The sequence below is a fragment of the Triticum aestivum genome, chromosome 1B, assembly GCF_018294505.1.
Source record: "Triticum aestivum cultivar Chinese Spring chromosome 1B, IWGSC CS RefSeq v2.1, whole genome shotgun sequence".
NCBI classification, from domain to species: domain Eukaryota; kingdom Viridiplantae; phylum Streptophyta; class Magnoliopsida; order Poales; family Poaceae; genus Triticum; species Triticum aestivum.
Window position 1 is genome coordinate 640,383,627 of NC_057795.1, and position 14,089 is coordinate 640,397,715.

General features: G+C 44.9%; 2 protein-coding genes across 3 annotated transcripts in view; both read right to left on the reverse strand.

Annotated features, from left to right (window-relative positions):
- LOC123144547 (50S ribosomal protein L7/L12) overlaps positions 1 to 5,922 on the reverse strand; it is a 15,290-nt gene extending 9,368 nt beyond the window's left edge. Inside the window, exons 1-7 of one of the 2 annotated variants that reach the window (XM_044563756.1) lie at positions 5,231 to 5,922; positions 3,447 to 4,722; positions 3,043 to 3,339; positions 2,750 to 2,943; positions 2,539 to 2,628; positions 2,245 to 2,447; positions 1,432 to 2,117 (exon numbers count right to left, since the gene is read on the reverse strand). In XM_044563756.1, the coding sequence (XP_044419691.1) occupies positions 1,432 to 2,117; positions 2,245 to 2,447; positions 2,539 to 2,628; positions 2,750 to 2,768 (998 nt within the window). In that variant the 5' untranslated portion in view covers positions 2,769 to 2,943; positions 3,043 to 3,339; positions 3,447 to 4,722; positions 5,231 to 5,922. Of the gene's footprint in view, positions 1 to 1,431; positions 2,118 to 2,244; positions 2,448 to 2,538; positions 2,629 to 2,749; positions 2,944 to 3,042; positions 3,340 to 3,446; positions 4,723 to 5,230 lie in introns of those variants that run through there. The other variant, XM_044563760.1, reaches the window with a different exon arrangement.
- Positions 5,923 to 6,280: 358 nt separating this feature from the next.
- LOC123144559 (ER membrane protein complex subunit 6) lies at positions 6,281 to 8,456 on the reverse strand. Its single transcript, XM_044563774.1, has 4 exons — positions 8,193 to 8,456; positions 7,210 to 7,405; positions 6,737 to 6,756; positions 6,281 to 6,593 (listed from the first exon to the last, which is right to left on the reverse strand). The coding sequence occupies exons 1-4, from the start codon at positions 8,279 to 8,281 to the stop codon at positions 6,563 to 6,565; spliced, it is 336 nt and encodes a 111-aa protein (XP_044419709.1). The 5' UTR covers positions 8,282 to 8,456; the 3' UTR covers positions 6,281 to 6,562.
- Positions 8,457 to 14,089: the final 5,633 nt, after the last annotated feature.

Consider the following 14,089-nt stretch of genomic DNA (forward strand, 5'->3'; position numbering starts at 1 on the left):
AAAGCCCCTAATAATAGCAAAAGATACGGAGGGTACATGGCTAAATATATACTCCCTCCGTTCCTAAATATAAAACCTTTTAGCGAATTCAATTCGGATGAATCTAGACACATTTTAGAGTGTAGGTTCACTCATTTTGCTTTGTATATAGTCTGTATTAAAATCTTTAAAAAGGCTTATATTTAGAAACGAAGGAAGTATAACTCTTAACACTGTTTGCTTTTTCAAGTATGAGTTATATTTTTGGACTATGTATATATATCCTCTCATAACCCTTCGTGGCTTCAAGTAACTCAAGCATTCCTTTCATCCATCCCATCCATTTGCAACCCACTAAAGTCATTCCACTCCATCCACCTACCACAAGAAGTGAGGAAGAGAGATCCAAGATTAAAAAAAAAAGAACAAAGAAGTGTTGGGTGATTCCATTAACACTTCTTGATTCTTGAAGGCAAAGACCTCCTCCCTTTCATGAACCCCCACACCTCAAGTTCATGTCTTTCACTACAATCCTATCTTTGTGAGAGGGTGATCATATGGGTTCTTGAGAGATGTTTTAATTGAAGATCTTTTTAAGTTCTTATCGAGTGACTTTGCTTTGCTTGTTAGGTGTGCATCTCCTAGATGATTTGGAGTAAATTGAGAGCCTTCATACTACTCATGAAAGACTCAAGAATTTGCAAAGCCAAGGAGATCGCCTACTTTGCAAAGATCTACCCCTTACTGAGCTTTCTTTGTGCAAGCCATGGTGGAATAAGTTTATTGCGCTTGACGGGTGACACAATCGAGATCCTTGTGATCTTACAACCATTTGGTTCAAGCCTCCATAAACATGGAATAGAATAGCGCCAACTACCCAAACCACAGGAAAAACAACGTCAAGACTAATTTTGCACAATGGTGTTGGACCTCCAAAAAAATTGGAGTGCACTCCAAAACTGATGGAGGCCCAAAATTTGGAGAATCTGCTACCGTTGCTTTAGGGTGTGTACAATGCTGTCACGTAGGATAACGGATGACGCGGAAGAGAGAGATTAATAAAAACTTGACTTCTCTTAACTAAGAGATGATCTCTTAGGAAGAAAGATAAAACATTTGTCTCCATTATACGAGATGTCTTCTCTTGTTCACATATATTCAAGTTTTAATTTTGTTCACTCCATAATTTTAGGATCTTGTAACATTAAATGCTAGAAATAATACATTGTACAACATATTTATTGCATTCTCTAAAAGACGTGAAATACGTTTAAAAAAATACCAGCTTATCAACCCCTATACATGCCTAACATCTTCACTTTTGAAATAAGAGGGAGTATGGCGTAAGAGGAAACTTATTGATAATAGTAACAAAAGGTGTTTCATTAATGTATGAGAAATCAGAAAAGCAAGGCTCAATGGTCAATAATGCAGTAGTGTGTCATTACATACCTCTTGGCATCCAAATGTTTTCCAATCTTGTCGACTAACTCACTTATTTCCCAGTCTTTAATGTTCTTGAGGGGATCATCATTTTTATCTTTCTCAGACGAAGCCAAAAGCTGCTTCAGCATGGACTCTAGAAGAGAACGAAGGTCGTATGTCTGGGACACCGAAACGAAAGCGCGGCACTGGATACCACCCAACTTTGGGGTGTTGTAGACAGTCGTCGCAAGGGTGGTCTTGCCGAGGCCACCGAACCCCACTATAGACAGCACTCGGGGACCCGCCGCTGCCTGGCGTTGCTTGTTGAGCAGCCCGACCATGGCATCAGTCATTTTGCCCATCCCGACTAGCCCGGACCTGTCACCATGGATTGCAGGTAACCAGCGGTCCAGGCTGTCGATGTGGCTGTAAGTATAAAGCGCTCTGCCCGACCGTCCATCCGAGTCACCTAGAGTGTACGTGTACCTGAGCCTCCGGTCACTGACTTCCTGGGCACGAGATTTGAGGCACTGGATATCAGTGGCCACCTTATGTCGTACCCTCAATGTCCTCACAATGTTGAACATTCTATTCAAGTATTCCAGGAGTCCTTGTCGATCTCCATGGTGCTCGCTGAGGTGACGACAGAACCTGTCCATACAGTCCTCCGCATCAAACGCGACCTCCCTCACCTGTTTCATCCAAATCCTGATCTGCACATATATGAATGAGCACATCAATTAATCATGCCAGTGTTTGTCTCTTCTCATTACAGGGGCATGTTTTCTTTGCATCAAAAAATTGCAATTTAAAAGATCCATCTACTAGCATTTGCATTACTTGTTCGTTGTGATCATCTCTATCGGCGAGCTCGAGGAGGCAGGCGGTCATGCTCTCGAGCTCGTCCTTGAGCACCTGGATCTCCCCACGAACGCCGCTGAGAAGCACATATTTGGTGGCGAGGACGTTGCCGAGCTTCCGCAACAGGATCTGCACGGCGCCGTGGGGGGCGCTCACCATGGCCTCCATCGCAGTCGCTCGATCTGCCATGTTATTTTCGTTGGTATTTCTTTGTACGAAAATGCTAAACACATCAGCCACAACTTGATTTCGTGTAAGTATGTAAGGCATTACCTTTGGTTTGTGCCGCACGTTCATTCAGACATAAAACATCTGCATCTGTTCCATCTATGTGGTAGCGTTTACATCTTTCAAAAGTCAGCTCTGTTTACCAAGGATGAGCGGGTGAATCGGTTTGGGCACATCCGCTAGACAGGCCACCAGCTCCTGGATACCCACAGCCGGCTAGCCCATCGCTAAGAGAGGTGATAATTAAAGTTCTTACCATTGGTGAACCATGCCATCGTACTCTGAGACAACCAAACTAGCTCAAAAGATTTACCTGCTGCGATGCGAGGTAAATAAGAACTGTAGTTAGCTCGGCCGATCTGCAGACAGGAGAGCGGCACACCACAGACCAAGTTCCCTGACCAACAATGCACCCAGGAGTTCCGCAACCAAGCTGGTTAGATCTCAAACCTGGAACAGCAGCAATAGATCAAGAACTCACTCGACCAAAACAACACAAACTTCCAATTCAAAAGCTTAATCCAAGGGAGAGAAGAGAAAAAGGCAAACCTTGACAGAAATCAACAGCCACTTCTTGTTCAACCGCAATGAAGAGTGGAGTCGCCGGAATACCACACCAAGAAAAGAGATCAAGACTAGTTGGTCCAGATGGGCAGGGGGTGACCAAGTAAGGCTGAGCAGTGTGGTTAGGAGCTACCGTAGGTTAGCAGTATCTATTTTACCATTGGTGAACATGTCATTGAACTACCTGCTGCGATGCCAGGTAAACAAGAACTGTAGTGGCTCGGTCGATCTGCAGGTAAATAATATTTCCGCAACCAAATGCAAGCTGGCTCAACCTCAAATCTGGAACAACAACAATAGATCAAGAATTCACTCAGACCAGAAAAGCACAAACTTCCAATTCAAAAGCTCAACCCAAGGGAGACAAGAGAAAGAAAAAAAGAACAAACCTTGACAGCAATCAATAACCACTTCTTGTTCAGCCGCATAGAAGAATGGAGTCGCCAGATATAGCACACCAAGAAAGGAGGTCAGGGATTAGCTGGTCGAGATGTAGATGGGACTGCCAAGTAAGGCTGAGGTGCGTGGTTAGGAGGTCAACGGGTAAGGCAAGTTGTGTCTATCTTATGGTTGATGAATCGGTTGCATTTTTAGCAGAGGAAGCAACAGCTACTAGTAGTACTACACCAGCATATGAGGCAAGTTGTGTCATTTGTTTTCTTAGAGCATCTCCAGCAGGGCCCCTACACCAACAGGTCGTTGGCCTCTAAATTATTTCTTAGGTGCCCCCTCCTTTTTTCATGGATGGTTCGTTTACTTAAAATAACACTCCCCCGGATTGACCTGCATGTGTTGAACCAATCAGCGGAAGATCAACTAATCACCCATTTCAGCATTGATGATTGTTTCCTACAGGAGTGAGATGTTAAGCAGATAACGGAGACAGCGATAACCACCTCTAGGGTCCGCGTAGTCCGTGTAAGGATAATTACAGTGATAATTACAGCAGCAGCAGCAAATTACTAGTACGTGTGTTCCTTTTGTTTCATGTCGAGTAGCTAGCATCCTGAACAGTCTGGGAAGCAGCTCCAGTTCTGTTGACCCCAGTTTTCTGCCTCTCAGACTGTTTTGAAACTGCACATTATGCCAGACTGCTTTGATCCTATCTCAGGCTAGCTACTCGACATGAAACAACAAAAGGAACTTATCCAGTGGCAGTACTCTTTCTTTTTAGCATCTGAGGCATTGTGGAGAGGAGTTTATTTCTACCGTTTTGCTCCGAGATATGTGAATGTATACATAAAGAGAAGAATTTGCTGGAGAACTGCATAATACGTTGTACAAATCTGTAATTGGTTAACTGGTCACCACATTACACCAAACTTGAATTTTTTGCCACACTGCAAGCACCACAGTACATCTAACAAGGAACCAAATGCATGCCAGCCAAAGTGTAACTTCAGTCCAAAATCAATAAAAGGCAGCTCAATTGCGGTCAGAAGTCATTTCAGCGCATGTTTCTTATCTCATCTTTTAAAATATTTTATTCCACATTTCGTATTAGAGATAGAAAATTCATCAACAAAATAGGAGTGAGAGGCAACTAAGAGAATACAGCATTATGAAAAACTTTGAACCTGAAAAGGTTCAATTGACACTGCCAAATACCACAATGCTCGCAGCAATCAACCGTGGTAATCATATGGTTCATACATTCAACAGTACCTGCAGATAAGAACAGCAGATTTAAATATGCAGACATATTGCACAACTGCTTCCTTGATTCTATGGAATAATGGAATCCGAATTTTGTGATGTGTGCAGATAAAAAAAACTAGTAGACACCAACACACAAGGAGTCAGTTCCAATCAAGGTAGAGCCACGTATGTTATCATTCATACAGAGCATAGCAGAAAGTAGATCACGTTTGCATCTACGTCTAAAATCGTTAACTTGACTTGCTGAATAAAATGGACAGTTGTAAATTCAGAAATGTGCAGTTGCAATTAAACAGCAAGGGTTACTAGGATCACAACGAAACAACACAATCAAATGTCACACATTGCATCATAATGAAATGTGATTGGTGTGTGCTAAAACATCCTAGGTAACAACTACAGTATACAGGCAACAGAGCCATCAGTTTCTCCACAATTTCACTACAGCAAGTCATCCATGTGCAGGCTCAAGCCAATCTGAGTTCCCAACTCCGCCATAGGGATCTCATCTCACCTCGAAATGCAGGGGCTGATCAGTCCATGACGACCTTGGCGCCGAGGGCCTTCATCCGCTCGACGATCTTCTCGGCCTCCTCCTTGGACAGCCCTCCCTTGATCACGGCGGGGGCCTTCTCCACCAGCTCCTTGGCCTCCTTGAGCCCGAGGTCCGTGAAGGTCCGGATCTCCTTGATCACCTTGATCTTGCTGGCCGCGTCGAACGAGTCCAGCCGCAGCTCGAAGACCGTCTTCTCGGCCGCGGCCGCCGGCTTGTCGCCGGCCGCGCCGGCGGCCGCCGCGCCGCCGCCGCCGAGGCCCGCGGCGGAGTTGAGGATGGCGATGGGCGGCGCGGAGGGGATGTCGAGGCGGCGGAGCAGGAGGGCGGAGAGCTCGGCGGCCTCGGCGAGGGTGAGGGCGGAGACGTCGTCGACGAGGCGCCAGACGCGGTCGGAGGGCGGCGGGCGGGACGGCGGCGCGGTCGGGTCGAAGGTGGAGGGGTCGTAGTCGGTGGGCAGCTTGCGCACGTCGATGAGCTCCTCGGCGGCGGCCGCGGAGAAGGGCGCGGGGAGGCGGCCGCGGTGGTGGCGGAGGAGGCGCTGGCCGGAGCGGAGGAGGGAGGAGGCCATGGTGGAGAGGGAGGTTAGGGTTCTGGGGCCAGTGAGAGCGATGATCCGTGGGAATTGGGTTTTGGAAATGAAACCATGGCCTGCGACTTTGGATCTGGACTTAGGCCCATATAGAAAAGCCAGCCCAATGAGCCCACTATGTTTCATGTGGTCATGCTTCTCTCTCAAAAATTAAAGCAGCAGTAGCATATAATCTAAATAAATTGAAAAATAAATCAATGAAAATCAGCTGGAAAAACACATAAGGTTTGACAAAAAATGGATAAAAACACAAGAAAGATTATATGTTATTTTTAAAAAGCAAGCTAACCGAATTGTATACAACAAATGAGGACACATTTAGAAGCCATTGCCTATAAGATTAATAGCATTTTCATCGCAAGTGATTCAACAGCATGAACGCAGGAAATGATGTGATGTAATTGTTTCGGATCATCAGGTGAACTACGACATGGGTAAATGAATTTAAGTGTTGTGTTTACACCGTGATATCTGATACACTGGCCATCAAATAGGCATATACAAATGTTGCGCTGCAGTTCACCAAACTAGACAGTAATAGTAGTAACTAACAACAAAAATGTGATAACGATGAGACTCCATTGTTCCATCATGTTAAGGGGAAATCTTGCATATGCTTGGTTCATCTGACATTGGCTCCCCCCATCAGAAGATGTGACATGCTGTGTTCATCAGACTCTCCTTCCATCAGAACTCACAACTCAGAATATGTGGACGATATCATACGCAAATCTGGTAAGTGTTAAGGATGAACTCAAGCAAAAAATATATCAAACACAGGAGCGGTTAAAATAGGATGGGGGTGGGTACAGAGAAGCAGTAAAAGGGCTTGATATATTCAGAAAGAATAGCACACATTAATTTATCAAGGATACGTCCAGAACAGCACGAAGGACTGCAAATGAAAAATTCACAACGTTAGAACATCACGCAAAGCAAAAGCTCATCGTAATGAGCAAATATTAGAAGATAAACTTGAAAACAAGAACATGAAGAATACATATGGCAATTGAGTAGAATATAAACAGTTGTGTTTGGATCATTTTGCAACATCTATCAAAGGACATATAAACAGTCTTTAAACATAATGGCAAATTAGAGTTGTATATACTTGTATAACTCCTAGTCCCAACTTCAGGTTTTTTGACAGCCGTGCCAAATAAGAACTCATCTGGATCCAACTAAATGTTCAATAGCTTCCTAAATTAATTTAGACTAAAACCAAAGACGCGTAATAGTGTTTGTACATGACATATTTCAAAAGTATATAAAATAGCATCCAAGGGTCAAAATGTTTATGCATTTGGGGTGTAAACCACAGAATACTCATGATGGCAACAATACTTACCATAAGGCCGGCCAAAACTCCTTCGACCAAAATCCTGCTCCAACTATCAAAGTACGTGTGGACTGAGAACTTTGACTTGGCCAAGAGTCCAATAGATGCTACCATCATTATCAGAAAGTAGAAGACGAAGCCCGTCAGACCCGTGAACCCCCAGATACCAGCAACAACTCCACTGATGATCGACAAGAATGTCCGACTGTAAAACGAACAAATCATCATGTTCAGGACATACCATGTTTGGTTAAATAGCAGATAAGCGAAACATCTAGGGTAATTCCTTATAGTCGAAAAGGTGTTATCAACAAAATGGAAACAGGAAACTGGATAGTGTATCATCACACAGAAAACAATCAGTACTTGAAGCCTGTTACTACAGTACTTATGTATGACCAGCGCCAACCAAACACGTTAAAATAGTTACTGAACTGTAATTACATTGTCTAAACAGCTTTCCATATGAGTCTCGAGCATAGAGAACCAACAAGAGCATCAGTTCTATACCCCTTCTGCTCGAAAACTAGATACACCTAGTGGATCTGACATCTAAGAGGCATGCCCACCGTTCACCAATTTTAAGGCTGTTCCCCCCAGTCCAGACTCCCAGGTAGTACAATGCATCTCAACCTAGCAGGAAAATCTAAGCAAATCCTTTTTAATCAGTCCACCACCCAGCTACCAAAGGTTCCAATTCAGTATGTAAAGTTGTTAGCGCATCATAGTTCCAGGAGAAACCGCTAATTCCAAAGTCGTCGTCCCCTTGCTCAATCAAAAACGAAAAAAAAAAATCCCCTTCCCTCGGATACTTGTACTGGAACATCCAGCGGCGAGCAATTACGCTAATGATCCATGGGATACGCTCGGATCAAACCTGGACTAGCTAAAAAATCCCAAACTGAGCGCACCTCCAGAGTCCAGATCAGATCGAGTCCACCGTCGAACCCAACGGGAAGAGAAGGGGGGGTGCGCGGAAGAGGGGCGCGTACCTGTAGAGGATGGACCTGACGTTGCTGGTGAGGTTCTCCGCCTGGATGACGGGGACATCGTCGGAGGAGGTGCCGCCGGCCGCCGCCATCGCCGCGAAAGCTCTCTCTTTCCGGGCGAGATTTGGGGGCGGAGAGTCTGGGGCGGCAGCGATCTGGACGGCTCGACTGCACGGGGACGGGGTTGGGTCACTTCGCGGTGGACCTGGTCTAGTTTTTTTTTTTCTGAGGGAGGTCTTAGGGGTATTTTCGCCTGCTCATCCTCGGCCTTTTCTCTTTTTCAGATTCAGAAATCCTATCGTCTACTTTTTTATATAAGGAAATCCTATCGTCAACTCCCTCCGTTTCTACATACAAAGTCTTGGACATATTTTAGATTTACCCATTTTGCTCTGTATGTAGTCTGTATTGAAATCTCTAAAAATACTTATATTTTGAAACTGATGGAGTACTTGTTTTGCAGAGTTGCTGCAATGCAACATAAACATGAGCAAAAGGAGTTTGGACTTTATCAAAGTGCGTTTCGGGACAAGTATGTCTTTTTATATTTTGTGATAAAATTGAGGGGATATCTGTTTAGCTAGAGTTGTACTCCCTACGTTTTTATTTACTTCGCATATTAGCTTTGTCTCGAGTCAAACTTTGACCAAGTTTATACACAAAATTATTAACATCCACAATACCAAATCAATACCATTAGAATCATCATTCAATATATTTTTCATATATATTTGCTATTGTGAAAGTTTAGATCGTTTTCGATAAACTTGATCAAAACTTTATAAAGTTTGACTTAGGTCAAAACTAATATGCAGAGTAAATAAAAACGGAGAAAGTATAGAAGAATTATTTACTACCTCCAACCCACATTAATTGTCCTAGGGAGGTACCTCTAGAGTTTTTATCAATGGTTCACCATTTAAGTTGAATACCCTCAATTGCACACCTATGATATAATTTATTTTATTGCAAAAAAGGTTTGAATATATTATAAAAGTTATGAGAAGTACAAAGCATCTTAAACATAATAAAAGTCATATCCAGATCTCTACACCACCGAACAAACACCACTGCTAGTAGAACGAGCCGTCGACGCGCCGATGTCGTCGTTCCCTCATCAAAGCCGGCTTGACCATGTTGATGACAGATGGGAAATCCTCGTGCATATGCCCCTAAGGACCAGCGCACGGGAGCCATATTCATCGGTGTTGAACCCTTTGATAGATCTAAAGCAACTGACACACTACTTTTAGATTTTAGAAATGTTTCAGCTATACAAGTTTTTATGAAAATGCAATCTCTACCTAATAATAAAGCACAGAATGCTTCTGGTGGTCCGTCATGTAATTTTGCATAACCCCCCTGTATTTTGTGAATTAACCTGCAGTACACACATAAGTCATGGCTAAATCGTTATTTGCATATTTCTTTGGAAATCCCCCTAAATTTTTAAGTAATTCAACCACGGATCACATTTAAATCAAACAAATGTTTTTTTTAAAATAATCCATATCTTTTAAACCGTAACTCCGATTTTAACATGTTATATATGAATTTTCATTAGAAAATGTGTAGAATCTAAATATGATGTTATTTTTACCTGTTAAATATATTTTTTAAAGTTATATTTGAAGGACGCTTATAATCCATAGTGCATGGTACATTCTTCTTTCGTATCGACGGTGATTCGGATTGCAAATAAACACCCATGCAAAGCATATAGAGATGAAAAAAAATATCGATAACCACACACGCACACCTCTGAAAAACCTTACATGGAAAAAAGAACAGATTTCTCATCGCGAGAGCGAGAGAGGGGGAAGAGGAGTATTATTTTTTTTCTCCCATTGCAACGAACGGGCTCTTTTGCTAGTTAACACTAAAAGTAGCATAATACCCGTGTATTGCTATGGACAATTAACAAGACAAAATGAACTATGTACGTACTCTTCAAATAATAATTCCTTTTCTCTTTATTATACTTTATATGTAGAGTATGGCAACCTAGAATGAAACATAGTTACCAATCGCATGTTAGTTTCATAGAGATCTTCAAAAGCATCAGTGAAGAATGAAATTATTAGACAAGAGGAGAATCTGAAGAGTACATTCATCTTGACGGCTACCAGGAATGAGCTCGCCTTGGGGGCAGATGGGCGAAGCAGGACATCAAGAGGACTGCAGAGCCCAATGCGACTTCTCGCTGCACACGGGCAAAGAATTTGCACGCGGCTGCCCGGGAGCTCGGCGGAGTTATACCTCGTGGGCATTCGGACAAGAAGAGGTGGGAAATCGGCATGCATGCGCTGAAAACAGCGGCACACTAGCAGAAGACTTACGCCAAATCCAAGAGTGATATCGCAACTTCCAGTAATCTGGGTAGTACGGCTTCCCGGCGTACTAATAGATCCAAGTCCCGTCACCATGATAGGCATCGAGCCGACGAGGACACTGAAAGGGCATTTTGCGCCTTAAGTGTTTTGGTGTTGATGACAATGCAATTTATGAACTAATCGTGTGCTTGAGCTATACAAACGTATTTATATGACACAAGATGGTTAGGTACCCCTTTGGAAGAAAAAGATCGAAGACAACATTTTTGGCGCTTTTATTTCTTTGATTGTAAGAAATCCGTACTATTAAAAGAGGATCTGCATAAAAAATAGGTGAAACAAAATCACATACACAAAATATATATTGCACCCACATATACCTTCCTATCCGTTTTGAGAAGAATCTTCAAGTTTCACATGTGCTAAAACCACCCCTTAGCATGATCACCGTGGACATGCCCTCTTACGCCCAATGGTGGGTGCGAAGTGGGTAGCCTCGTGCCATTAATCCATGATCTGGGTTCCAGGAGTGATGAATGGTTAATTGAATCCAGGAAAGGACCCAGTATCAAAGGGTGCGAGAGAAAGGGCACCCAGTGACTAGATGGTCCATCAACTCCTTCGCCTAGTCGCACAACACACGACATGGTGGGTGAAGGAGACCGCACTTGGCAAGTCTCTGTTGTCCACCATCATATGTACTCCGCGCGATAAGCCTAGATCTTCCAGTGCAGCTTCCAGAAAGTGAAGCTACTGCATCTTGGAAGTATAGATGAAAATGGAGGGAAGAGGTTCTGCTTTTCCAACGGAAAAATGAAGCGAATGCAAAATACAAAAACGATAATGGAAATTTGCGGAACGGAAAAACTAAAACAATTCGACGTTTTTCGGGCGGATTCTTTTCTCTAAATATGAAACCTTTTGCTTTTACTATAGCTCTATGGGAGCTACAATGACACAATAAGAAAAGTTGTCTATATGTAGCCTAACTTGTACTCCCACGTCGGCACTCAACTACGTAGTACATACTGTACCCAACCGTCTAGTACTACTATAATACTAGTATTTTTGGTAAGAGCAAGTATAATAGAGTGATATAGACGAGCAATAAGAGATGCCACATCACATCTGTGGCTAACTAAATGTCGGAGGATAAAAACTGGCATGTCAATTGGAATCTAAAGCGCCCCCGCGTCGTCCTCCCCCTAGGGCGACTCGGGCGGCTAGAAACCTAGCCGCCGCCGCCGCCGCAAACTCCCTCCGCCTCTCCCTCCGCCGCCGCCGGAAGACGCCCAGGGGCCGACGGCGGTGGCGGGGGATCTCCTCTCTCGCGCGTCTCCGGGGTGGGGCGGACCCCAAGGTGTGTGGTGGCGCGGCCGATCTGAGATCTGCGGCGCGGCAGATGGCTGCGGGCGGCGGGAGGCCGGCCCATCCTCGGACGGCGACGGCTTGGCGCGGCGGAGGCCAGGGCTGCGGGCGCTGCGGATGGCCCTTCGGGCGGCAGCGGCGGCTGCGGTCGGCGGCTGCCGGCTTGGCTGCGGTGGCGTGCATGCTGCCTTCAGATCGGCGACGGCGGCGTGGAGGGCCTGGTGGTTTCGTCGGCGGCACCTCCGATCAGATCTGTTCTGACCGATGCAGCCAGTGGTGGTGGCCATTTCTTCCATTAGAGGTGGTCAGCCTAAGGCTGGGTGTTCGGATCTCGGGATCCATCATCTGGCACCAACTGCGAGTCGGGAAGACGTAGTTGCCGGTGAAAACCGAGCCGACGGCGGGCGATGGCGGCGTTCCACGTCGTTACCTTGATGAAGGCATCGTCATGTGACTACCGTTGACCCACTCGTATTGCTCCGGGGAAACCCTAGGATCTGGTGTTCCAGACCGGCAGATGGCGGCACTGCGGTGTCGTTTCTCTCTTGGGAGCATCGTTTTGTGGAGCAGCGCTGGAAGTCAGAGGCAGGAGGTGGAGCGGCTTCGTTTTGCACGAAGCTTCGGTGGAGATGTCAAGTCATGCCTGACCGACAGGTGCTACGCTTGGTCATGCCTGGTCGGCAGGTGCTACGCACGACAGATCCTCCAAGGGCTTCAAGATGGGTCGGCTGGTGGTACTTGGCAGCATGGCGCTGAGGTGTATCAGTGGCGACAGCGACGTGTTCAGTTGTTTGCGTGCAGGGACGAGGTGCCGTTGGGCGCCGTGGTGGCTGCTACGTCTTGAGCTAGCGTTGGTTTTCCCCGAAGAGGAGAGGGTGATGCAGCAAGTGTAGCGTAAGTATTTCCCTCAGTTTTTAAGAACCAAGGTATCAATCCAGTAGGAGGCTCCTCAAAAGTCCCATGCACCTACACAAACAAACTGAGAACTCGCAACCAACGCAATAAAGGGGTTGTCAATCCCTTCACGGCCACTTTACGACAGTGAGATCTAATAGAGATAGTATGATAAGATAGATATATTTTTGGTATTTTATGATATAGATGCAAGAAAAGTAAAGATGCAAATAAAAGTAGATTGAAAGCAAATATGATAAGAGATAGACCCCGGGGCCATAGGTTTCACTAGAGGCTTCTCTCGAGAGCATAAGTATTACGGTGGGTGAACAAATTACTGTCAAGCAATTGATAGAAAAGCGAATAATTATGACGTTATCTAGGCATGATCATGTATATAGGCATCACATCCAAAACAAGTAGACCGACTCCTGCCTGCATCTACTACTATCACTCCACACATCGACCGCTATCCAGCATGCATCTAGAGTATTAAGTTCATAAGAACGGAGTAACGCTTTAAGCAAGATGATATGATGTAGAGGGATAAACTCATGCAATATGATATAAACCCCATCTTGTTATCCTCGATGGCAACAATACAATACGTGTCTTGCAACCCTTTCTGTCACTGGGTAAGAACACCGCAAGATTGAACCCAAAGCTAAACACTTCTCCCATGGCAAGAAAGATCAATCTAGTAGGCCAAACCAAACCGATAATTCGAAGAGACTTGCAAAGATAACTCAATCATTCATAAAAGAATTCAGAGAAGATTCAATTAATAACCATAGATAAATGTGAACATAAACTCATAATTCATCGGATCTTGACAAACACACCGCAAAAAGAGATTACATCAAATAGATCTCCACAAGAGAGGGGGAGATCATTGTATTGAGATCCAAAAAGAGAGAAGAAGCCATCTAGCTAATAACTATGGACCCGTAGGTCTGTGGTAAACTACTCACAACTCATAGGAGGGGCAAGGATGTTGATGTAGAGGCCCTCCGTGGTCGATTCCCTCTCCGACAGAGTGTCGGCGAAGGCTCCAAGATGGGATCTCGCGGATACAAAAGGTTACGGTGGTGGAAATTGTGTTTCGTGGTGCCCCTGGATGTTTTCGGGGTCCGTAGGTATATATAGGAGGAAGAAGTACGTCGGTGGATGCCCGAGGGGCCCACGAGACAGGGGGCGTGCCCTACAGGGGGGGGGGCTCCTATCTCGTGGGGCCCTCGGAGCTTTCTTGACGTGCACCCCAAGCTCTCCGGATCAGATTTGTTCCAAAAATATCGCTCTCAAAGG

Bases quoted from the DNA above. Each gene is read 5' to 3' on its own strand.
- LOC123144559 (XM_044563774.1), bottom strand. From the start codon at position 8,281: ATGGCGGCGGCCGGCGGCACCTCCTCCGACGATGTCCCCGTCATCCAG. The intron at 6,757-7,209 runs GTAAGTATTGTT...TTTCATTTGCAG, and splicing joins GAGTTTTGGCCGGCCTTATG to TCCTTCGTGCTGTTCTGGAC. The intron at 6,594-6,736 runs GTATCCTTGATA...AACACTTACCAG, and splicing joins TCCTTCGTGCTGTTCTGGAC to ATTTGCGTATGATATCGTCC.